Source organism: Seriola dumerili, unplaced genomic scaffold (assembly GCF_002260705.1).
Source record: "Seriola dumerili isolate Sdu_G_001 unplaced genomic scaffold, Sdu_1.0 BDQW01000321.1, whole genome shotgun sequence".
NCBI lineage: Eukaryota > Metazoa > Chordata > Actinopteri > Carangiformes > Carangidae > Seriola > Seriola dumerili.
In genome coordinates this window covers 3,921,990-3,948,143 of record NW_019174576.1, presented here as the reverse complement: position 1 = coordinate 3,948,143, position 26,154 = coordinate 3,921,990, and the positions used below count along the sequence as shown (strand labels likewise).

The 26,154-nt window shown below is 41.6% G+C and overlaps 1 protein-coding gene across 2 annotated transcripts; it reads right to left on the bottom strand.

Moving 5' to 3' along the window:
- Positions 1 to 357: 357 nt before the first annotated feature.
- On the bottom strand, positions 358 to 25,179 carry LOC111231950 (importin-13-like). 2 transcript variants are annotated; one of them, XM_022759247.1, is made up of 23 exons: positions 25,099 to 25,179; positions 24,572 to 24,658; positions 18,828 to 18,953; positions 18,370 to 18,726; positions 17,152 to 17,405; positions 13,761 to 13,901; positions 13,326 to 13,467; positions 12,529 to 12,695; positions 12,116 to 12,236; positions 11,537 to 11,684; positions 11,236 to 11,417; positions 11,003 to 11,029; positions 10,648 to 10,782; positions 9,046 to 9,198; positions 8,512 to 8,592; positions 8,254 to 8,391; positions 7,056 to 7,152; positions 5,019 to 5,071; positions 3,425 to 3,491; positions 3,228 to 3,286; positions 3,024 to 3,113; positions 2,684 to 2,865; positions 358 to 2,539 (listed from the first exon to the last, which is right to left on the bottom strand). In XM_022759247.1, exons 2-23 carry the CDS (start codon positions 24,638 to 24,640, stop codon positions 2,443 to 2,445), a joined length of 2,886 nt encoding a protein of 961 aa, XP_022614968.1. In that variant the 5' UTR covers positions 24,641 to 24,658; positions 25,099 to 25,179; the 3' UTR covers positions 358 to 2,442. The 2 variants fall into 2 exon arrangements, with proteins under 2 accessions (XP_022614968.1, XP_022614969.1); XM_022759248.1 differs by lacking the exons at positions 358 to 2,539; positions 2,684 to 2,865; positions 3,024 to 3,113; positions 5,019 to 5,071.
- Between the last annotated feature and the right edge of the window lie 975 nt (positions 25,180 to 26,154).

The window sequence follows — 26,154 nt, the reverse complement described above, 5'->3', positions numbered from 1 at the left end:
TAATTAAATGTTTTAGAGATATTCTTCTTGGTATCTTGGCATTTTTGAGGGTGGGGTGACTTGGACTAATGGCCTTAGTATTTCTTATATCCTGGCTTTGGTGATACTGATGAGAAAAGTTAACATTCAAACAAGGACTGACTCCAACCTAACTTTTTTTTTCTCAATGAACTGGCTGGATATGGCTAAATCTTACATGTTTCTACTTGTACTTTTACCTACACTGGTAGTGGTGTTAATCGTTTTAAGGAGCTTGGAAAATATCTGCAGGATGTGCAGACAGAGTGTCTTTGCTGGAAGTGTTGAAAGAACAGAATGAAACTACTCCCACACACAGAAGAACCAGGAGCTGCAGTCTTAGATATATTTAATAAATTAAAGCCAAGGTACAAAAAAACAATGTACATTTCATACCTCCCTCCCCTCCTTCATCTACCGCTCTTTCTTTAAACTGTGACAAACATTATTTTTATTTCTCACCTCAGAATGAGACCACGATACAGACAGAGGATCAGTGCTGAACGTCCAGTCATTCACAGTTCAAATCAGACTCTGAGGCAGGAAAGCTCACACTGTAGAGCTGATTCTTGCCTCCGGTCTCAGTCTAAATCATGTCCTTCTGCAGTGTCTTACACACTGAATATGTTTGTCCCCTGAATCCCGAAACCCCCCACAAAACACATACATGCTACATGTCTGCAGGCACCTCGGATAAGACAGAAGGATTAGACTGAGATAAAGTTTTATCAGAGACCACAAAGTACATTTCGATGCTGAGTGTTATAAGATGTCAACTGGTCCTGCTGATTCACAAGACAGACTATTTTTACAGCCGTCACATCACTTCACCAATAATGTCTCTGGCATAATGGATGAGCACAGAATGTCGGTGCCAATTCTTGTTGCAAACACTAAATAACTCTCTCAGAGATTTTGTTACTGAACTCTAATCCTTCTCGGTCCTCTCCAAGGCAGTGACCCAGATGAATGAAAGGATTTTGGCTAGCTTGTGCACAAGCATTGTGTTAAGAGCAATAGTTGGTGTCAATAACAGATAGATGGTTGGGTCTGGTCGTTGACTATCCCGATGATAAGAAGGGTTTAATGCCTGGGTGCGATTGCCGAGCAGCAGAGGTGAAATACCAGACGTGCCTGGTCAGCCTTTAAGAAGAGGGTAGTCTGAATGAGTGTGGTGTGAAGAAATGAATGGGCTCTTTGTTTAAAAGTTATGGATGTGTACTGTAGGTCCAATATAAGTGCACTGAACAAGTGGAAAAAGTTACATCTGTGCACACACAACCTCTCATACATACAGGTATGAACACACGCATACACTCAAATACACAGAAGTGTTCAGCAATAACTGTTAATATTCACAACTTGATTAATATTTTTGCACGATTACAGTGACTAAGCAGTCCAACGTCAGGATTATTAATCCCCTAATCCCTCCAAACACTCAGTTGCCCTCTCAGTTTGCATCCTGTGCCTCTTTCTCACTGCCAGCTACTATCCTTCCGCTTCCCCTCCAGCCATCACTCTAGGCAGTCCTGCTTTACCGAAGGGACCACTGCATAACAACCACTCTCTACAACCTGAGGAGACTGCAGTATGACCGGGTAGGACTGTATGCACATGAGGTACAGCCCTTTACACAGAGGGCTAGGCAAGAGAGCAGACTGTTTTTAGTCCAGGTTTTCTGTTCTTCGGCTTCTTTTTCCACTCATACCCCCTTAAAAGGCATATATAACAAAAAAGGGACATATTCACGAAACATTTCATGATAATTTGGCAATACAGATCTCCTGGGGGCATGAGTGGGACTAAATATTATTGTATTAATGTCATTTTTCCTGCAGAATCCCCTCCTGACATTGGTCCTTCTCTCTTCCCATTAGCAGCAGCAGGACTGACGACCACCACCTTTCTATATGTGTACATACATTTATATACTTAAATTGATTTATTTTGAAAAATAATGTCAAGTAGCTACGTACGATACCACTACCATTTTCATATGGATGCTAATCACCAGGAAACAACCTAGGAACCACAGGAAGATCTAGAAAGGCAGAACAAGACAGAGATAGAAGGAGGCGTGAGGCAGCATGCTGGGAGTGCTGCTCGAAGCTCTTCCAAAGAAAAGACCTTTAAATAAGAGGAGAGAAGAGAAACAATCAATCTTAGAACAGAAAAAAAAAATCGGAGCAGAGAGGATAGCCTCCCTAAAGCCATCGGGGATTTAATGTTTGTCCTTTAATCCAATGGCACGTCTGTGTTGGAATGGATCCATGTCTTGTCCTGCGGCGGGGCGGGTAATCATTACAATCATTTCATGATATCTTCACTGACTGGGTTGGTGAGAACTGTTTTGTTGTGGTATCCAGCTGGTTTGCACTGAGGGCAGAGGTCACGGTTAGGTGAGAGTTCGAGGGTAGAGTTTCAGTATTCAGCGGCGTACTCTGTGCCATGGAGCCCTCTGCACAGTAGTGTGAACTCCTTCACTATGTCCTTCACCCTCCGCTTGTTCACTCGTTCTCTGCATCACAGAGGAGGAGGGAGGCAAAGAATAGAGGAAAAAAAAAAACACTTAATTATAGAGTATATGTGAGAAATCATGTGCTTGACCAACTGGATGCTCTCATTAGCTAATAAGCCTGTCATCAAATGTCCGGCAGCGTACCTGAGTATCTGCTGTGAGAAGTTGTCTTTCTGTTCAACTGTGACCCGTGTCGACGGGAACCCTGGAGGCTGCAGAGCCTCCTTCAACCACACAGCGAGCAGAGAGAAGCAGTGCTTGTTCAGACAGAAAAGCACTTCTGCGAACTGGTCCATCAGGCTCCGAGATGCCCCGCCCCCGATGCCCTGGAGAGAGCGGAGGAGGCTTTTTACATGAGGGACTTAATTACAGTGAAAGAGCAAGAAAAGTTTGAAGTGTGATAACACAGCAAACTGCAGCAACAGTGAAATGATGAAACTTTTCTGTGGTGTGATGTGTAAATGTGTAATGTGGTGCTTCTCACCTCCAACACGGCCTGTACCAACAGCTTGCCATCCTCCTGCACCACCCTGGCCAATGGAGGCACATCTGAGCAGTGGGGTAACAGTTCAGTCTAAGGCAGACACACAAAGAAAGCCAGATGACTCATTTATATCTAAAATGATGGCTTTCATGTTTGCAAAGTTTTAAGTTGTGTGTGTTCATTTGTGTGTGTGTGTTCGCTCACAAAGAACAAGCACGTTGACTTGACTGTCGGAGCTTCAGGAAATTTGAGTGACAGAACTCCTAGAATGAAGGAGAATGGTGTCAAACATTTACAGTTTGTACTTTGTACTGACAGGCACATATTTCACAGGAACTGTAGCAAGACACACAGTCTAGTGTGTAGAGGTGTGTGTTTGTGTAAACGATGTGCAAACTTACCACAGTGGAACACTGCTTTCACATCAAGACTCTCAGACAAGAACAAATCGGGCTTCCGTTTGAGGGCCTAAGAGGCAGATAAAGGCATTAAACAGAGTATGTTTCTGTTGGCCCGACCCAATCGGTACTGCTTCACCACATTCCACTGCATAAGCTCCTTCAAAATACTGCTATCAACAATACCCCCTCAGCCTGGTAGCCGGATCTGACAGCAACACAGGACTGAGACCAGATCTGCCTACCAGGCTATAGTACTCTCTCCATTTGTTTAGGAAAAACTATATCCAAACTCATACAGAGATCCTCCAATGCAGAACTCAGCAGGTATAACAAACAAATTACAAAAAATCAAACTTTGAAATCATTGGAAACTTAAGTCAAACTAAAGGCAATGATGGTTTTGGCTTTGTTTCTTGAAATCAATCTTACTTGAAACATTACTTTTCCTTGTTTTTGGTTGACTGGATTGAATATGCAACAGAAGTGTGTAAGTAATTAACATGTGCAGATAAAGAGAAATACAACTCATCTCGTAATAATGAACTCATTCAGGATGGAGGAGAGGAGAGAGGGAGAGAGGGAAAGGGAGAGAGATGAAGGTCAGATCTATCCAAAGATAGAAAACAAAGGAAGAAGAATGAAGACGGAAGACAAAAATATAAAACAGAAGAGCCATCAGCCAATTTGTCTGAACTGATTAATATTAGTTGAATATTAATTCACTTGGGCTTTGATTGGCTCTGGGCTGGAATGACTTCAGAGGAAGACTGGGCTCAGAGACTAACCAGTCACCTGGGACCACAACGCTCATACAGACGCTGTTACATCAACTTCCCGAGAGCGCAGCGTCAACTAAAATATTTCATCTAAGGCTCTGAGTGTGTTGATGTTTTTCCAGGGAGCAATTGTGCCCTGATGTTGACTTAAGTTTTTTCCTTTTTTTCTGTTAAGTGTTTCAAATGTCGGATTTTCTGGCATAATACACTTATATGCATAAATGTCTAATTTTTCCTTTTTCTATGCAGCATGTAGAGCCGTGTAATAAATCAATGATAATTTATCGAAGGATTACATGGTCCTCTGTGAGTCATGAGAATTTTTTGTCTTTCTCAGCTACAGACAAAATATAAGATTTCCACCTAACTGTGACAGCATGTTTACGCAGTATTTTTAAATATTGATATAAAAATAATTTGCAATGATAATCAGGACACTTGTTCAAAACAACCTGCCATAGCAATGTGATTTTTAGAGGCCATTCAAGAAATCTGTGTATACTCTAAGATCATCAGAAAGAGATGAAGGTTGTTTCTGCAGTGAAAAGAAAAACCCTACATGAGGTTAGTACTATGTTTGTGTGGCGAGGTGACTGTTAGAATCAAAAGTGTTTGAGGAGAGACAGACGTCTCTTTTTCAAACATTTCCCTCATGTTTCATTCCACTGCCTCGCCTATGTGATGGGACACCTTAGGGTCCAGTAACAAAGAACAGAAAGAGATATAGAGAAGGAGAAGAGGACAGAGAAACAGGGAGAAATTAGAAAAGGAGAGAGAGAGAAACCCAAAGTGAATGAAATAAGAAACCAAAAACACACCTGAGCTTGGAGTTGCATAAATGAATCAACAATATCAGGATGATCCCTGGGTCCTAAAATATAATAAAGATGAAACTTAAGAAATCATAAGAGAATAAGAATAATATACAAACAGCAACTGAATAGATTCAACAGTCATGTGGAAATAAAAGAGAACTCAAAAATATTTCATTGAAATAATTCACAGGTGAATAAGGAACAAAGGGGTAGAAGGAGGGGGGGGGGGGCATATGAAGCTTTGGCAGAGTCTTGAAAGAACAGACCAACCAAAAACAAAAAACAGGCAGAAGACAAAGACATGGGTCTGTTTGGAGAGAAAAAAAAAGAAGTAACGAGAGAAAAAGAACAAACCTAAAGAAACAAAAGTGGGTTTGGAGTGGGAACCCAGGAGGCACCTCTGTTACTGTTACAGTTTGGAGGAAAAGGGGCACCAAACCTGAATCAATCCCGTTTCACCTCTCTCCCATGAGACACTGCTGGAATCATTGTGATCAAACCACAATCAAAACATTTCCTCTGAGATTTAAGCAAGTGCCTCAGGGAGAGAGGTGATCATCAAGGGTTCATTCAGAACTGGTCGATAAGATCCCCTTTGCTTCAAAGGTGAACCCATAGCCATCAGTTTGAATCACTCTCAAAGATCAGGAAAGGTTCTGATATCACTACCTCCCTTATGCTGGACACAGACTACAGGACTTTTTAAAATGTGACAGATTACAAATGATGACAAAATTAAACACACAATTCCTGTAGAGGCTTCTTGACTGAAGAATCCACATCGAGATTCCTGACTTTCAAACATGGTTTACTCCGATGGCTTAAGATTGATGTTGGAGGTACTCCAACAGCAAACTTGTAATAAAACAGAACAAACGTCTGTAGTGAGCGCCCAGCTTTAGATGTTCCCAGACTCCAAACAAGTTTCCTGCTCAATACCCCCCTCCGGCCCTCATCCACACACTCCTTGAAGAAATACAGGGCTTATTCAGAGGGCTGTGATGAGGAGCCCGACTCTAATCCTAGCACAGCAGTGGCTGCAGCCGTATTGAGCTGACCTGCCCTGCTATGTTACATGTCAGCCGACTGAATAAGCTAGTGGTCTCTGTGCTGTGACTGTATCCTGTACTGATACTGTCTACTGAGAGGAACCTGCTCAGAAAAGAAAGAGTTTAGAGGCAGGAGGAGAGGCAGCCATTACTTAACCAGTCAAAGCAGGAAAGGAAGAGAGGAAAAAAGGGACAACACAAAGGGAGGGGGAGCGGCAGACAGTCCTGATACAAGTACTCTAGACCAAGTGTAGTGAATTCAATTATCATCTCCTTGATGTCCATCTTACGTTGAGTGAAAATCAGAACATTAGTCTGGCCCCGGGGTCACGCACATGAGGATGAAAGTCATTTTCATGCAGCCCAAACACAGTAAATTCATCCACAACTTCATGAATGTAAAAAAATAAATAAATGAATTTAAAAAATGGAATAAGCAAAGACTAAGCTGCTCAATATAGAAAACATTGCAACATGTTATATGTATAAGTTTAAAGCAAGCACTTCAATGAGCTTAAAATGATTTAATCAATGATCGGCGGCAACAGCAGTCTGCACTGATAAAAACATCATTTGAGTCTTTTCAATGCATCGAGCAGACAGACCACTTTGTGTTTCCACTTACATTAATGAGTAATGAGAGCAAACGTTTAAAGGTTGACTGTGACAGCAGAGTCCAGTGACCTCTAACCTTTTGTCATTTTCCTATTTACGGCCTCCAGGGTGAGCTGTTTCATTGTCTAGAAATGTCGCAGCACATCAGGAATTTGGGGCATATGTCACCATAATATACAAAAACTATGAAACAAATTTGTTTTCTTTTATTTTCACAAATTTGTTTACAATGTCACTCTTTCCCCTCCCGCTACACAAAGTTATGATTTTCGACCCCGGGAAATCAAATATGATCAGAAGCTTTCAAAGTTCTACCACTGATTTGAACAGATACAGTTCACAGTATTCACAGTCACGCCCCTGCTGGACCCCCTACCTTGCTGGAAGATGGACAGTGTTACCGAGGTAACCAGCTCAAACAGAGCCTTGATGGGTGGGAAGTGGTCTGTCTCACTGGCAAAGATATGCACCATCTGAAACAGCAGGACTTCAAATCAGACACTCACTATGTTTACTTGCACAAAGATACCAGGTTATTACAGGCTGCAGCAGGAAATCAGAGAATGCAGTAACCTGATTACTGAAAGACCTGTGTTTACCTACAGCTGGTTAATATTAAGACTTCTCCCCTTCTCCAGGCCATATTTCAGAACCAAGACTAACGTGTTATTGGTGACATTTGACATTGCAGCCTGGTGCAGTGAGTAAACACGCTCTATAATAAGAGCACAGTTTTCTTCTTGCTATGAAAATGTATCTGAATTTTACAAATAACCTACTGTTCAGCTGTGGAAACGCCCTTATAAATGTTTATTTATTTTAGTGTTATTTTCAGTTACAGTTGGACTTGGAGTTAATTAGTTTGGGTACAAAGATCCAAATGCAATGAGTAATGGTCTTTCATCCCTTCACACTGCTGCCACAGTGTCACTTTTCCTGCCTGAGGTTATTGTCGTGCACATTTAAAGATTCATATAAATGGCTAAGAAATCTGGTTTCTCAAGCAGAAATCCACCTCTGCTAATTGGATTTCTCTCACCTTGGTCAAAGAAACCAAATTCCTTTTGTGTTGCCATGACATTTAAAAAAAAAAAATCAGGTTACTGCAGAAAGACAAAAATAATCAGACTATGCAGGTGCAATCTCAAACCTATCAGTAGGCGTATATAACTCTGAGGAGTGAAGAACCCATAATGTAATAAGATAACATAATTTATTATTTGTTACTATTTGACTATGATAAACAAATTGCAATGAGTACTTTGGTTGAATTAATATCAACTGGGTAGAGAAAAACATTTATTTCTGAATGGTATAACTTGAAATTGAAAGACTAATTTCCTTTGTTAATGAGTTTTAGTCGTACCTGGTCAAACAATTGCTGCTTGAGAATCTAGTCATCAAACACAAACTGTATATTCATTAATCCTGGACTCCTTGGTGCGTAGCTTATTAGTGCATACACAACCCTTTCTCACAAAGCTCTAAGATCTCAGCATGTAAATACATAGTAGGTGTGTGTGTGTGTGTGTGTGTGTGTGTGTGTGTGTGTATGCACATAAATGAGCGTATACCTGTCGTGTGAGGTCAAGGGCTGAGGCCTGGGGAATTGTACTGTACATCTGCCCAAGCATCTCACTTAGCTGAGACACCATGGGAGCAAACTCATGGAGCAGAGTCTTCACCGACTTCTCAAAGATTGCGCACACCGCCTGAGGAACAACATGAGATCAGCTTCACTGAAATGTCATCATATCTCCGTGCTATTCATGGACCATGTTCTACAAAAGCAGAAGTTTGACAGTATCTGGGTGCACACGATGACAACTAACCTCTACAACTTGCGAATCATTGAGCCACTTGCTGAGTACCGTCTGTATGAGAGCAAACACCTGCTGCAAAACCACCACCACCTGACACACACATACAAACTTCATTAAACTTTGATAAAATGAACAGAAAGCAAAGTAATAAACAAGACGTAGCATTAGAGATTAGCATTTATGCATGGGTGCATGCCTATTAGCAGAATTACCAATGACTATGGTTGAGTGACAGGGCACAATTTTCCTGTTGGCCACCCTCACTACTTCAACCAGCGATAGCCGATGTATTCAGTGGTTGAGGCAGCAAGGGGGTGGGGATGAGAGGAAAAGAACTCATATGGCTGCAAGCACCATGTGACCCACTGTAACTATAAAACTGCTGTGTACTGCATTACAATGGAATATATTGTAAGTTTATATTGGCCAATGTCTCTCACCCATAGATTCAGCCTATCACTTATGGTCAGTGTACTTGTTAAATTGCCCAACCCTGCTCATGAGACTGACGATGTGTGTGTGTATGTGTGTGTGGTGGCTCACTGGGTTTGGTCCAGGTGGGGGTGGGGCTGTTTTGACAGGTGGTGCGGAGCCGTCCGCTGACTCGTCATCCTGCTTGCTGATGTCGAGTGTTGTGAACAGGTTGGACAGCAGCCCCAATATGTGGATGATTGCCAACTTATTGGAGGGATTAGGCTGAAAGAAGGAAAAAACAAAAGAAAAAACAAATAAATTATTTCAGCTGGCTGGTATACAACCTAACCCCACTGTCCATCTGGCTCATTTAGTGCATTAGTTTCTGCCTTGAGAAATAACTGCTACAATATTCAAGAAGATAAACAAACCTTAAAGGCTAGACATGCTACCAGAATTTTACTCCTGAACAGGATAAGCACTTTTGAAAATGATGGATGGAATATCTATATCAGCTAAAGAAGATGTTAAATGTGATGCAATAAAGTGAGCAAATATCAATAACAGTTTTGGTAACAAATTATTTTAGCCATTTAGCCAGATACACTCAATACTTTGGGTCATTCTGAGTCAACTTAAGAGACATTTTAAGGCATAATTTAGGGCATTTGTCATTACTATTTATAGAATAAATAGATAAACAACCTTAATAATACAGTAGTTAATCAACAAATGACTGGGATGTGGCTGCCACGCCCTTGAACCGCCACATCTCTCATCTCTACCTCCCTGCTACTTTTACTATACAGCAGTCATCCTACAACAACAGCAGTGTGTGAGCACATTATGCTCGACTTCCTCATCAGAGTGACTCCATCAGCTTTTGCTGTCAGCCCTGTCAGACATCATGGTCATTCATCCCTGATGTAATGTAACCTGAAGGCGTCCCCACTAGGTGCCACTATTTGTCCAGCTCCCGACACAGCACCTGATTTCTTAGTCTGATGTAATGCCGATACATCAAAAAGCTAGACAGAAAACAATAAGAGGAGAAGGAAGTCGGAAAGGATGGATGTGACAGTGTGTGACAGTGTGTGACTGTGTGTGTGTGTGCTGTGTAGAGAGTGAGTGGTGAGACCGGGACAGAGATAGACACAGAGAGAAATGAAAAGCTTCATCTAAGATGACGTCTCTTTTCACCCCACCCGAGGTCTTTACCGAGTGTAGAACAAGGGATCAGGAGAAAATCTACTTCGCTCCACATCCAGTAGATATCAAACTGTGTATTTTTAGATAAGCACGGCTCCATATTTGTACTATCCAGCGTGACAGTCACAACATCCAGCCTCCATTAGACCTGATGTTTAAGTAGGCTAAAGAATTTTCTTTTGCGTGACTGTGTGCATGAAAACGTAAAAGCACGACCTACTGTCAGTTTGTGTACATAAACACTTTTCCATTTTCTGAACTCTGAAGTCTTGCTGTGGTGTATGTGTGTGTTTGCATGAGGGAGAGAAAGTGTTTTTTTGCTGCTTCCATGTGAGTCACTAGCCCATGGTGCAGGGTCAAATCCAATCTGGTCCCACAGAGAAATGTTCCACTGCAGTGACACCACACAGACACAAGGCCTGTTCCTATTGGCCAGAGTCCAACTGTGCCTGCTCTGTGTTTGTATGTGTGTGTGTGTGTGTGTGTGTGTGTGTACTGTTACACATTGGTTTGTGTACACACCGTCTCATCTGCTAGCTTCTCCAGTTGCTGAATGTACGGGGTGATGAGAGAGTGAAGGTTTCTTAAGATGTCTTCCACAGGGAGAGCGGAGAGCAGGAAGCCCAGAGCCTGCATCAGCCACATGCACTGACTTGTCTGCAAGAAGAGATGATCACAGGTTTTTGTTTGATTTCAACCATGAGAGCTTAAGAGTCATTCAAGAGTTTTATACTGTACAGACAGCACAAACAGATTTTTCATAACACATGACATGTCATTCTGCAAGCAAGTTAAAAAAATGTTAACAGCATTCCTTATCTAAATGTCACTTCTTGAACTGAGTGCCAAAACATAAAGCGAGAGGACAAACACTGACCTTGTGGATCTGCTTTATAAGCACCTCCTTGAGGAAAAAAAGAGTCAGAGTGATGGTTCTATTATTTTGAAAGTACAAGGAAAAGCAACTTCAAAATAATACAGTTGAAGTGATTTCAAAGAGTAAATGTTATTTCTGGAAAGCAGGAAAATTACAAAAATCTGCAACAATATAGCCATTAAAAGTAAGAAGAAAATATTATTGGCTCTTGCACTTGATGTAGACACACATACCTGAGAGACAGCTACTATGTTGGTTGCGTAGGGTGGCAGGTCATATTTGCATTCCCTACAAATTTTCTTGAGTGTAGAGACAGAGGAAACAGAGAGGTCTGGGTTTCCTAAAGCCTGTAGCACCAAGGGCAAGACACTGCTGAGCATCACTGGGTGGTCTGCTAACCATTCAGCCAGAGCACCTATAGGGAGTTCAAATACAGTTCAGATACTGAATGAAAAGCATTGTTTTTTTCTGCACATTTAAATGACATTTAATTTGTTTTAACCATCATTAAAATACCACCGGTATTTGTCTCACCTATCGTGAACATCACTGTGTCCGCTAACTGGACATTGTTGATATTGATTCTGGGGATGAGTCCTATCAAGCCTGGGATGACGTCAGAGTAATTCACATCTATTGTCTCTGCTATGGACTGGAAGCCGTACAGCAAAGCTTCTGTGTGCTGGAGTAGGGGAATACAGTCAGTGTATTTGTGAGCGCGAGATGACAATAAAAAAGCAATTACAAAAGCTTGAGGTATGAATAAAAAAAGGTTAAGCATGGACAGTGAGAATAACTCAAAAATCAACATGAAAAAATGTTTCAAGTAGTTTAAGTCCTGTAAATACATTTTATCATTTTACATTTTATCTTTCTTTCAACTGTTCTTTAGGTTTATCTTGAGGTGTATTTTGATTTGAGCATGTGGACTTTATGCATGACAAAATAAGTATAATAAAATGAAAAATAAAAAACAATGCACTGCTCTTCAAAAACTGGTTTATGAAATCTAGTGTGACACATTTTTAGCACTGGCTTCTGTACGACACTAGTAGAGACAGAAAATAGTTCAAAATATCTCTTTGCTCATCTATGTGTGTATGTCTCACCCACCTGCCACGACGTGGGCTGCTCTGCATTAGTCAACAGTCTTCCTAGTTTATCATACAGGTTACTCAGCAGCTCTGCTCCTAGCATCTCATACACGTACATGAGTGTGTCTGAGATATCCACCCTGGAGGACAGACATGCACAAACAGACATTTTAGGGGCAAGCGATGCTGAAACCTGATCTGTTAATCTATTTGCCAGACAGGTTCTGCCCTCTCAGCTGCCAGTCCAGTGAGAGTCTATTAGAGAAAAACACACTCATTTGCTGACCAATCATCCTGTCAGTGAATAATTTCTGAAACACTCAGGCTGTCAGTGAAACACTTGCACACAACAGTGCGCAGCAGAAATAGGCATGTACGACACATAGAAGTAGGGTAAGGAATACAAATGCATACAAACAAAAATACACACACCTGTAGATCCTGAACTGCTCTTTCTCATCTGAGGACCAGGATGCATACTCTTGATCAGACGGGAACTGGGCTTTGTGCAGCAGAACATCCACCAACTGGAAATACACTGGTCGGTAGACCTGCAGATACACTGCCTGCTTATCCGACTCAAACGACATGATTTCATCCTGAGGAGGGAGGACAAGAATCAAGTACAAGAAGAATTTGTTTTGGGTCTGGAACAAAAATTATTTATGCACTTAATGGACCAAAAACATCTGTTCTGGCATGCAGCATTTCCCACACAGAGGCTTGTAACAGACACTATTAGAAAACAACAACACACTAATTTAAAGTCTCTATCTACAAATTACCAGCTTATATAAACCAAGAAATTGATTATGTTGGATAACACATAAGACAAAAAGCAAATGTAATTTGCAAATTTAGTAATTGCAAATTACTAAATGGAATAATTACCATTTAGTAATTTGCAAATTGCAGACAAAGGCCAGACCCCAGCAAGTTTCACATTTATACAATCAGGATGTTCAGAGAGAGTTCATCTTAACGTGTTTATACAGTCTAACGACAGACGAATGTTTCAAGCAAGTGCTTATTGAGCCATGCCATGGACATTGAGAGTAACTCAAAAATCAAAGCTAAGCTAAACTAAGCTCATTTTGTAGGCGAGTTTTACGTGTGTAAATCATGCCAGTTAGAAAATGTGCAATGACCCTTTATTTGTCCAGCTATCATAACATTACTTTAAAATTAAGTTAGAGTAGACAATGAGATTAGATTTTAACATTCCTTACTTGTAGTGTGTACCAGAAGGTGAGTGTGAGGGAGCTGGTGGTCTCATTGACCGGGTAGTGGCCTGGGATGCCCGTACAAAACATGATCATGTTGACTAAAGCCAGGAAGCTCTGCCAGTGATCCACCTGCTCCAACAGAGTCCTAGAAAAAGAGGTGAATTCAACAGCTGTCTGATACAGTTGGTACACAGGTAAACTCGCACCTTTCTCTCACAACAACACAAAAAGAGGAGACATGGCGGAAGTACAGACTCCACACTCAGACACTGGACAGAATATTGTTTCTCTTATATGGTCGCCCATTTTGTTGAGAGTTGTTTAAAAACTGGCCAAGATTTGTGTTTTGCTATTGTATGGGCAAAAACAAACTTTATAAGTGTTGCTTTCAATATAATTGAATTAGAGAAAAGGTGAAAAAAAATTTTTTTCACATACCTGGAGTGGTTTTCTCCTAGTGTGACAGCGATCCGGCAGATACCATGGCAGGTCTCCATGTCTCCATTCTGAACAGCCTCTCTGAGCTGCTCCTGGAGGGCCAGCACTTGAGGAACCAGTTTAAGCAAAGTGTTCACATATCTACAACATGAACACACAAACACAGAAGAGAAAAACATCAGCATTAACAGCTAAGAGTCCGGTTCATTTCAAGAAATTGAGTTAATACCAGACACAGTCCTGTGCAAGGGCGAACATCTCATGCACAGCCAGCCTCGCCTGGTGAATACAAATTGACTCACACCGCTCAAAGCTAGGTTGATGTATTTATTGCTCCTTCTCAAGACAAGTGTTTATTTCAAATCAAATCTCAGTCCAAGTCAGTCCAACCTCTGATCCAGCACACCCACCCCTAAAAACCCACACATCTACCAGGGAACCAGAAAATCTATTCAAAGCTCCTGCTCAGAGCTGTGCTGCTGTCAGTTATTATACCGTCTTCTTCCTGCTGTCTCAGCCATCCATAATTCCATAACTCCAGCTAAAACACACACATGTGCTGACACACACACACGCACACACACACACACACACACACACACACACACACACACACACACACACACACACACACACACACACACACACACACACACACACAGGCTCAGATCTGCTCATGTGACAACACCAGACAACATCCTCCTGTCATCCTTAATGACAGCCAGTGAAGGGGTGACATTTGTAGATGAAGAGCATGCGCGTATGTGCGCCTGAATGTCACTGAGGAGATTATGTGCATGTGTGAATGCTGGAAATGTAAACCATATTACGTGTGTGACAGCCCCCGGGGGGTTTTGTGGCATGCAGGCAGTGCTTCATCTTTCATGAGAGCATCAATAAGGACATGGGTCCAGGTCGATTGATATTCATCAATGACACAGCAAGGTTGTGTGACTTTAACAGTATTTGGAGAAAAAAACTGAACTCAACCTAAAAAACTACTGTAACTCGGGTTTTTCTCAAAGGTTCTAAACTACGGCTGCAACTTCTGTGATTTCAATTATCAATTCATCAGTCGGTTGCTTTGTCAATTTATCAACTAAACATTTAATCCATGAAATGTCAAGAAATTGTGAAGGGAAAAAAAAAAGCACTTTTGATTAGGAAATAACAATTATTCAAATAAAACTGTTGATTAATTTTCTGTCCACTGATTAATCAACTAATTGTTTCAGTATTAATGTAATCCTATATAGAACAGCAGTAGCCAAACTAAAAAAGTAGCCAGCAACACTGATATGCATCCTCAGCTCTGCATGCATCTCTTACCACTGTCCCGAGAAGCATTTATTATTATAATTTCCCTCAGGCCCTCTTATGAGCCGAGGACCTGGATCTATGGTCCTGCGTTATGAAGAAGAGTCCCCTTCTCAGCAAACTCGCTGATTCAGCCTTCTTTGGAGAGAGCTCCACCCGCTGTGCGATGTGATGTGTATGAATCTGGCCTCCATCTAATAACCCCGTACCTGTGTGTGTACTGGCCTACATCTCTGTGTTTGGATGTCTGAGTAACTGTGAGAGAGCAGCGTAGGGACCCACTGCACTTTACTCTGAGTGACCGTGTGTGTGTGTGTGTGTGTGTGTGTGTGTGTGTGTGTGTGTGTGTGTGTGTGTTCATGTGAATAGCAGATTGCACTCATGCACTCAGAAGATCATTCATTTTTAACAAGGTGCTTTGCAGATGCAGGTCATGCACTCTTAGCTCAAGAAAAGAGGACTTGGTGTGTATGTGAAGCGATTAAAAGGGTATAATGGATTTGTATGTTTTCCCATTTCCCTCATAAGAGATGACATTCTGGAGGTTCCTCTGAGAGTGTCTGCTGCAGCCTCCTCTTCTCTACCTCATATCTGTCCGTCCTCTCCCCTTACGCTCCCTGCCCTGCCTTTATACACATTCTGCCTCCTTCCTGACTCCTCCTTTATTCCCTCCCCCTCCCCCACCTCTGATCCCCTCTGCAATTACTGCAACACTCCGAGACAGGGGAAATGGGTTGCCTGGCAACAGGATGCAGCTGGACCAATAGCATCCCCCCAAATGAGTTGACTGTAATGTGTTTAAACAGAGGGAGAGAACAAGAGACAGGGAGGAGGGCTTAGTACTGATTGTGAGAGGAGAGATGGGGGGAAAAGAAGAGCTCAAAGAAACAGGCAGAAAAGATAAAATAGATAAGATAAACAAAGCAAAATCCACAGATGGAAAAATTACTTCCTAGAGAGGATGGGGAAAAAAGACCTTATGCCTGGTCTTCTAACAGATTCATTTGTTTTCCTTCTAGCTTCCAGACACGACACAAGAAACAAAACAATATAGCTACTCAAATGTAACCCCATGAATCACACAATGCACTGACAAAAACAGAGGCCACATGTGTCTCAAGAGACGCTACTACTGAGACAGACAAGACTTTTGGGAGGATCTGCTCAACATGCTCATGACACAGGGCTGTGATCAGTAGGCTAATACAAAAAGAGAAAAGGGGGAAGAAATTGGTTTTGTGGACCATCGTCCAAAGAAACTGAGATTTAGAAAAGAAATCAGAAGAATCCCATCTGTAGCTAACATAGTATATCCTAGGAGCCCAGCAACACTTGCTGAGGCGGAGGACGTTCTACCTGTAACTCCACTGCCATTAATCGTCTCCCCACCATCTGCTCGGCATAATTTCAGTGTGTTTAAACTGACTTGTCAGCAGCAACTTCACAGATGCGACCCCTCTGTCTGTGAAGCAGTGCAGAGGTATGGAGGATGAAGTCTTTTATTCTAGCACACTTTCACACCTTCCCCTGCCCTCCTCCTTTTTTTTTTAGCACCCTTTCTTCTCTTTGCATCGTCCCGTCACCACCGCCCTCTCTTTCTGTTTCTCCCTCTCTCTAGGGGAGGGGTAATGGGTGCCTGCCATGTCTGAATCAGCCAGGGCATGATGACATCTCTCCCCAGCTCTGTAGCCATAGCAACGCCAGCCAACCGAGAAATGCCGCTCTCCTCCCCCTGGCTGTCAACCTGCCCTGTATCAATCCCTTCTTCCTTCCCTCCATCCTTCCCTAATGGCCTTCCAGTGCCCACCCTGTCTGTTTCCTGCTATTGGCCAATGCTTCTTTTTTCCTATCCTCACTCTCCTCTTCTACCTCCATTTTTGCTCAATGTAATTTCTAGAGTTATTACCATAACAAGCTTTCATGCCATAGCATCGTTACTTCCGTCTTCTGCCTTTTTCTTGGGTTGATATGCCAGTATGAGCACACACCGGCACATATTTGTTCTGTGGAAGTACTACAGGGTCTTGTGTGTTTTTATTGATGATATTCATGCAATAACCATGACAGTACACACCTTTGGGAGTCAGGCTGTGAGATGGCGTTGACTATCGCCTCCACCGCTGTGTCGAAAAGCTCTGGGTCAGGCAGGGCACTGAAGCAGTCGTGCACCAGGCCTTCGCTCTCGCTGAGGGGCACGTCCAGCAGCACCCAGGATGACAGGCAGCGCAGCACGCGAGCTTTCACTGCCCCGGGGCTATCCGTCCGTCGCAGCAGTTGTTGCAGTAAGGGACACACTGACCCCCACTCCCGGCCCAAGGCACCCCGAACCTAGAGGGAGGATTATAACAAGGGTTAGACTGATAGTGTATTGCACATGTATGTCACTCTCTTTGATGTGTAGACCTGGGTATAAAGTTTTTCTATACTGGTATATACTTTTTACTGACACCAACATGATGACTATTTAATACTTTGCTTTTTGGAATATTCAAACTAGAGCCCGACCGATATTGAATTTTTGGGGCTAATGCCGATACCGATATTAGGGAGTAAACAAATTCCGATATCGATATATTGGCCAATATATACTATACATATATATACTGTACATATATATATATACACAACAGATATTTAACAGATATAAAAAGATATTTAATGAAAGCAGGATATTTTACAGTTTAACAATAAACTTTATTGTCCAAAATGACATCAATGCACTGAAACTGTAAATTTCACTCGGAATTAAATAAGACATCTACAACAAAAAAAACATAAGAACAAATATGTATATATATTATATATATATATATATTTAACTTGAATAAAAACAAAGGATCAAATATACATTAAATGCAGCCTATATAACTTGACCCGAGCATTTCCACTGCATTATTGCCTCTTAATAAGGTATTCATATCGGCACATATCAGAGAATCTATGCACCGATACCGATATATCTGTGATAGGCCGATAAATCAGTAGACCTTTAAATAATACAAACCATTATTATCTACAAACCCGGTTTTTGTTGTTGTTGTTGTTTTCAAAATATCAGATATATCAGTTTTCTGACATAAAACAGTTAAAAATTAGTAGAATTATTAATAGAATTATGATTTCAAAAGTATTCACTGCCAGTTTCTGGTCATTTTCAATACTTTGTACTAAAGACACAATTCAGTCAATTCTCAAAATCCAAGAATCCACAGAAAAGGCAACCTGTGAACACTGCACAGATGGTCATCACCAGCCACCAAGAGCTGTGAGAGGGTGGTGCCTGCAGACATACCTGTCCCTTCCGGTACTGTGGCAGACGGCTGGTTTGGAACTCTTCAGGCAGGACGGTGAGCAGCTCCAGCAATGCCAGGCAGCGTGCCCGCCCATCCACCCCTCCCCCCTCCTCCTGGAACACCCGCACCATCTCTGCCACTGCGCCTGGCCAGGCCTCAGGCATTGTGTTGAGCGCCAGGGAGGCCAGGGCCACACACAGCCGGGTGAGAACCATCTTGGAACCGGAAGAGAAGCAGGCGATCTGGGAGAACAGCTGGGTCTTCAGAGACTCGTACTGGTCAGTGGGGATGTCTGACCAATAGCGAGAGATCTTGGTGTGAAGCGCACTAGCACCAAAGTACTGGATCTCTGGCACCTGTGAGAAATTATAAGATGGATGCAAATGATGCAAAAATGTTTTTTAGTGTGCATGTGTGTTTGTGTGTCCATGTCAGTGTGTGTGTGTGTACACTGTACCTTATCCGGGTTCAGCAGGGCCCAGCAAAACTGCCAGGCCTGAGGTGAGACCTGAGCCTGCATTAGCCATTTCTGGGCCAGATTCTTGTTTTCTATATTGGGATCATAGTACAACTGGTGGAGGGCCTGGGAGGCAAGAAGAAAAAAAGAATAAAACTAAAAAAGTCAAAAGAATCCATACAGTCTGTGCATGGTTGAACTTTGTGCTAACAAAGTCCATGAGAGAAATGCTTGTGACTGCACTTCACACATTTACAATAGTGTGTGTCAGAAAAAGCAGAAGACAAACACAGTCCTCTGAGCTTGTTTAGTGGAAAGAGCTGGTTACCTTGAGAAAATAGCATCTTTTTCTTGCTCACAAACAGACACATAGTAGACAGTTGACTGCCAAAACCTGAACAATGGAGAAAGCAATGACCTGAAAAAAGCGCTTTCTGAAGTACAGCTGTGAGTAATTTGAGTAGTTGAGTGCAAGGAGAACACGAAAGCCAAAGAGAAAGAGGATAAAGGATGAGTGTAAGAATGGGAAATAAAAGAAGAGAAAGCAGGAGCATTAATTAAACAGACACCTCTAACCCTGGCAACGCCAGAAGAGAGGTTTAGGTGCTACTCTGCAAAAATGCCTGTTTTTTTTTTTCTTTCTGTCTCACACAAACACACACATATGTACATGCTCACTGAACTAAAACCGCTGGCAGCCAGCACTAAGTGTCTGACAAGCAACAGAAGAAAAAAATCTATTCTCTCGGCTTCTGATCCTTGTCTTTTACCCCTGAAGCCTGCTCACATCAATTCCTCCACCACCAGCCACTCTCTCCCTCTATCCTCCTCCCTCCAGCCCATGAAACATCCAGTTTCATTACATACATCAGTTTTCTATCTTCATCTCAGTCTTCTTCTAAAAATCTACATTTCCCCATTCCCTCATTTCAGAAGTTTAGGCTGTCTAACAAGGGAAGATCAATAATACTGTAAAGAAACCATGATGGATCGGAGTACGATGATGTAATTGCAGCTGTGGAGAGGAACATCAACACAGAGTCAATACCTTCTGGAACCAGAGAGTCTCAGGTGGTGTTCTCTCCCCGTTTGCCATCCTGCAACGCAATTATCTATGTCTCTACTTACTGTATGTGACACTGAACACGACTGGCTGAGTGTTAATGAGCTGATTATTTGTCGGTGGCATTTGTACTTATTTGTGTGAGAGGGAGCTATAGGTGCACGTACAGTATGCACAGCAGGTACTGTATATAAAGTACATATGTGGCTTTGACTTTTTCTTAGCTGGTAGGTATCTGTATTCCACTAACATCGACCTCTACCATGTTTAAGTTTTCAAGAAATACTTTTTTATTTAAAACTGAACAGGTTAACATAGACAGAGCTGCGTGATAAAACTAATGAAATATGAACGTGTTAATGTGTTGTGATTTGGCAAGGTCTCTCCATAAATCATTATTAAGCCTTCATTCTAAACAGCATTAACATCAAGATGGTTTTTGTTAGTCAGCTCCACTCTGCCCTTTCTGTAAACGAGGCTGTGATATCAGAGTTCAAAGCAGCAGCGGATCATTACCGCAGTCCACTGTGTGATCGCAGACCTCTCCTTATCCGATCCCAAACAGCACCATGTCTGTGTCTGAGCATGTCTGTCCTTCCTTGGTTTATTATCAAAGCACGAGACACAAAACAATCTGTTCATTTTGCCGCTTTAATCTTCTCACAAAGAACCACCGCCTGTCTCCTCCTGGAAATCATACCAGACATGCAGCAGTTATCTCCACCAACAGTAATTGTCCGTTATTAATAGGTTCTTAAAACAAGCAAAAGAAATGAATACCTCTAGAAATAGCAGTGTTTATTTGCAGCTGAGGCAACTAACTGTGTCTCCAGATGGTATAGCAACCTGCCTGAACCACCTGGCTTCACCTGAGGATGACATACTCTTGGCAGACACTGTCAAAGGTCATTAGCCTCCTCTCCTGTCCTTTTGCAACAGGAGGAGGGAGGGAAGGGGGATGCAAGTGAAAAAGCATGGTTCAGTTAGACAGATTCACCATCTGCTCTCACGTATAACCAGTCTTACTGTAGCTGGTATATGGTATACAGGACAAATATGAAGCAATTCAATTAGGGAATAGCCATTATTCCTAAATACTGATTTCACTTATTAAAATAAGCAAGTACAAGACAAGAGATGTAGATAACAAGAAGCAGATTGGTTTGAAAAAGGGCACCCGTTTTATGATGTTTTAGTTAACATCAGAGAAATCTCTCTTTCCCCAAATGCTTATGAGGTATAAATGCAGAAGCCCACACACACACACACACACACACACACACACACACACACACACACACACACACACACACACACACACACACGTCTTTGGATACTGTTCACACACAGCAGGTAGCAACACCTCTTTGCCATGGGTTCACTGCGTTTTCCAACCATCTGTCCACTAGAGTGTCGCAATCGAAGTCATCATAGTGATGGGGGGGCAGTGCTGTTTCTGTACTGCAGAGGGCAGAATCACACCACTGACCCATTGTGACACTGTGCTATGACTGTGAGAATCAAAGGCATGCAGAAGAATGATGATTAATGAGGGAACCAAGAAGAATAGTTTGTGTGAGAGCGTGCGCGGGTGGTTGTTGACAGCACACGGCCAAGACAGAATTTAAGAATATCATGTTGCCAATAGTGATCAAGTCTCAGCACATGAAAAACAGTAAGACAAACAATTTCCTTTTACACCACACAATTCAGAAGAAGAAAACATGCATTCACTGGCATATGTGTATCATGTAACCTACAAGATGTGTGTTTCACCTTGAGCCTATATGTATTTCTGTCAATAAGTATTCATGATTATCCCTTTTTTCCTTCTGAACCATCCTCCCATGCCACAACAAAACTACTCAATACACCATGCAGAATTTCTCAGTGTCAGATTTCTCTGCCTAGCTTTGTTCTGTTAGTTGGCAGGATGAATCATCTCCTCTGCTTTTAGTTTCATAAAACTATTTAATAGGGAGACAGCACTTGTTGTTACATACATCTGATCCTAACTTTACTTGAAGACAGTTTCCAAATGGCAGAGGTGCATCACAGGCAAAGAACCTGGGAACTGAGCACTACAGAATGAGCATTGACAACCTCCTATGGAAAGCATCCAGTGTGGGTAGTGGGCTGACCAGGTGATTACAGATAATTACAGTAACAGAATGCCATCCCTGACCAAGTGCCCTTGAGCAAGATGATGACCCAGTGAAGGCTGGGCTTCTTTCTGATGGTACAGTAGTTGTTTGGCTAAGGGGAGAAATGCTAAATGAAAAAAAACCCTGACATGCACACTGTTCAACAGCACAGTGTAGACCTCTGACTTTAAAATCCACTTGCTTGGTAGATAGTGATTCTGAAGCTAATTATAGTCAAGCGGAAATTTAAGGCGGCATACGAACCCATTCATTATATACACACAAAGTTACTGACAATGTGGTAGTTTGTTTCACTGACCCAAGACTGAACAAAGGCCTTTCTATTGGACACATACAAATACTGGGCCAGGAACCATCATCTCCACCACAGCCCACAGTACAAAAGTGACAATTCTGCACTGCTGGTCGTTTTTTCATTTCACTCTTCTTGCAACTGCAGTTGCTCGCATCATCTTATGAGAGGCACAATTTCTCTTTCTGTTGATGTCTTCAGATGAACACTGTGACATGTCTGCTGGTGGTGTGAATATTTACAGTACAGTTACCTGCTGCTGTGACTGTCTGGCAGAGAGGAAAATAAAATTACTGGTAAAAGCATTGAGCTGATGGTCTGATGCAGACACTAATATGATGCTTTTAGGCGCACACACTGATTCTAAAGAAACCTTTTGTCTCCCTTTAATTCCACTGAATGAACAGCATCGTGCTGATTACATAAACAATTAAGTACAAATATGTCATTCTAGCCAAATTACCTAGAAAAAATATCTCACCAAACAGTCGAAATATGCCTTCTAAATATAGTTGAGTCTTGGGAGAACAGTATCTCATCAATGTTGAAATGCAAGTGCAGTGTAATTACAAAAGTGCTCATACCCTTCATGGGATATGTTTCTTCAGATGCTGTTTGTCGTATTTTATCAGTTAATGAGATTACTGATAGTGCCGTACCACTTGTAGCAGACTAATTCTGATTTCACAGGATATGAAAATGCACCATATACTACATAAACCCTAAAAAAAAAAAAGAGACTCAAATATGATAATTACAGGCATCTTTGTACTGTTGGGGTATCCTAAAAGAGGAAAGGCAGATGAGTTTGATAGTCAGAGTTCAGTGTCTTAACGTACATGGCAATGACATCATAGATGATGAAGCAAAACATTTTTTATTTAAAATCTATTGTTTTCTGAACAATCAATACACTGACATTTAACCACAGCTAGCATCTCCTTTCTCATATTATCGGATAAATCACTGAATGCTGAACATATATCCGACACGTGCATCAGGTAATTTTTCGGATAAATATAATGCACTATTTTTGCTAGGGTATTTTTGTAAGCAGTGGTTTACTGTCATTGTACCTAAGACACGTACTGGAAAATCCTATTAACAAATAGATTGATGTGTTGAATATTACACGGAAATTAATGAGGTAGGGTATCAGTTACTTTCTCTGAGAAAGACCCTATTAAATCATAACTAACTATTTATGCAGTTGTTAGTTACATTAATTATACATTTACTTAGGTATGCACACAGCACATACTAGTGTTTTATCCAATTTTAGTTAATGTGATCAAAATTAGAGGAAAAGTTCTGTTTTTTCTTTACCCCCACCAAATTACAAAACAATACATTCTCACAGACACCACTCTTTCCACTTGTAGAAACGAAACATGAGAAAATGAAAACAGAGATTGTCCAAAGGGAGACAGGACCTTGGTGTTTGTAATTCTCCCTCTTTTTATTAAAGCAGAAAGCACAGTATCAAGCCAAGCCATTTCCTCTTCAGGAATGAGCCTCTCTCCCTCAAACCTGCCTCTAATTATATCTGTCGCATCACCAGCCTCCTCTCACCCCCTCCTCTTTCTTTACTGTCACTGTCACAGACATCGACCCTGTCCCACCCCTCCCTCCCCTCATTCTCCAGTCCATCTCATCACATCAACTCTGCTCCAACTCTCTCTCTCTCTCGCCCCCCCCCCCCCTCTCTCCCCCCAATCCTCCCCATTGTCTCCCACCCATCCGCTCTCGTCCAAGTCAGTGACCACCCAGCAGGGAGATTCGCCACAGCAACCTGGCAGCCACAATCAGCACTGCCTATATTCAATCCAACACAAAATAACACAAGACCCAGACAAGCATTTCACAATGACAGGCATGGCGATGAATTGGCGGGCTACAACCTGTCATTTTGCTCTTATCTGCTCATTCTTTCTGAACATCGGCCATTCAGTAAAGACTAATCTGAAAACGCGAGAAGAGATGTAACAGGGACAGATGAGCTGAATCCCTGTATGCAAGGACAGACATATTACCCCATCCCATATTATCCTAAATCTGTAAAAAATTGATGCACTCTGTGATTAAAAAGCAAATAATGCTCTTACGCTTTATTTCTCTAGCAGTTTGTCTCGTTTGAAACATGACGATTTACTTAGTCCACAAACCCCTGATGCTCTGTAAGCCAACAGGCTGCTGACAATGACTTACTGGCCCAAAAACTCACCTTCTCTACGTTTTCCACCGTGAAGTCCAGAGCGTCCGGTGTGGCTGCTATCCTCCCTGGTGTCTCCATATCTCCGCTGACACGGAGCTGTCAAATGATCAAAGAGGAGCAACACATTCAGGAGCTAACAGCACAACATTAAACTCCCTTTTCTAGACAGTGTCGTTACCGTAATATTTCCACAGTAGCAATCGGAATCTGTAAGTCAGTTGGACGATCTCATAAATATAGGTTTTAAGGTTCACACGAGAAGCTAACCGGCAAGCTAACATTAGCTCGGTTAACTTAAGAGCGTGCTAGCTAACGCTAACCTCCACTACAGAAGAATTCTATAGAAATGGCTAGCAACACTATGCTAACGCCAAACCAGCTAACGTAGCAGGGCATGTAACTTAACGCTACTCTGGTGACAAATGATACCAAGCGAAACAGTTATTCTAGCCTTTTCCGAGTGTGACAACATTATCAAAACAGTGCAGCCTCCGTGTATCATCTATAGGCTGTCTAAACGACCAATATTTTCACACCTTTCTGTCCTGCGACGGTTTGAGACGATGCTGGCAGCTCCCTGCCGCTTTTCTGCCTCTGCTCCGTCACCAGGAGCTTTCTGCTACATTCAGGCGCTGTGGGAAATAGCGTAACCACAGCGTAACTGGTCAAGGACCACCCAATAATACGCTAAATGAAACAGCATTTTCTAAATTCCCCAAATATTTAAAAGCGGAGAACAAAAAAATACACAGGGAAATCGTCTGTTTTACGTTTATGCATCATTACTAAGTTATGTATTTATAATTAGCTTTCTTAAATTCTCCGTGCAGCTTCAGTCATGTGTTTCGTTAAATCATTTAGATGAAACAACTGCTATCTTGTGTTTCAGTTAGCTTTTTTTTTATTTATGCGACCAAAAGCACTTGAATTCTTGTATATGAACAACATTTGAATGCGTCCCCCGTTGATAAACGCTTTATGAAATATCGAATTTGAACCTTGAATCCATGTATGAACCTTGAATTCATGTAAAACCTTACATTTATACATTGATTTTAGCAGCAAATGAATATTGTTTGCAGCACCACACAAACCCTCTAAATGCGTCTTACATTCATGAAAACATTGAGGATGTTTCAAAACATACAAAATTAGACAAATCATAGGCTATTCATTAGTGTATACCTCCCCCTTACGGAAGTAACATTAAGCACCATGTGTGGAAACATATAACACAATATAAAAACACCATGTGGATATATGCATGAACTCATACAATAGCATGTTTTCACAATACATTCAAATATTTTTTTTCCATTTTCTCAGTAGGCTAATTGCATATGACCATAGATTGTGTTTTTGAAATATTTATATTTTATTCACATATACAGCAAATATATGAAGAATACAGATTCTGTTCTGCAGCAGTCAATTTAAGGAGTGCTTAGCTAAATAAATAAAAAAAACTGTGTAAATAATGAGCACAATTCATAATTGTTATAGGGTTTTCCGCTTGCCCACAACTGATTGGGAATAAATTTCCTATGAACACTGGAATTATTATAAAATCTTACAATTCATGTATGCAGCTA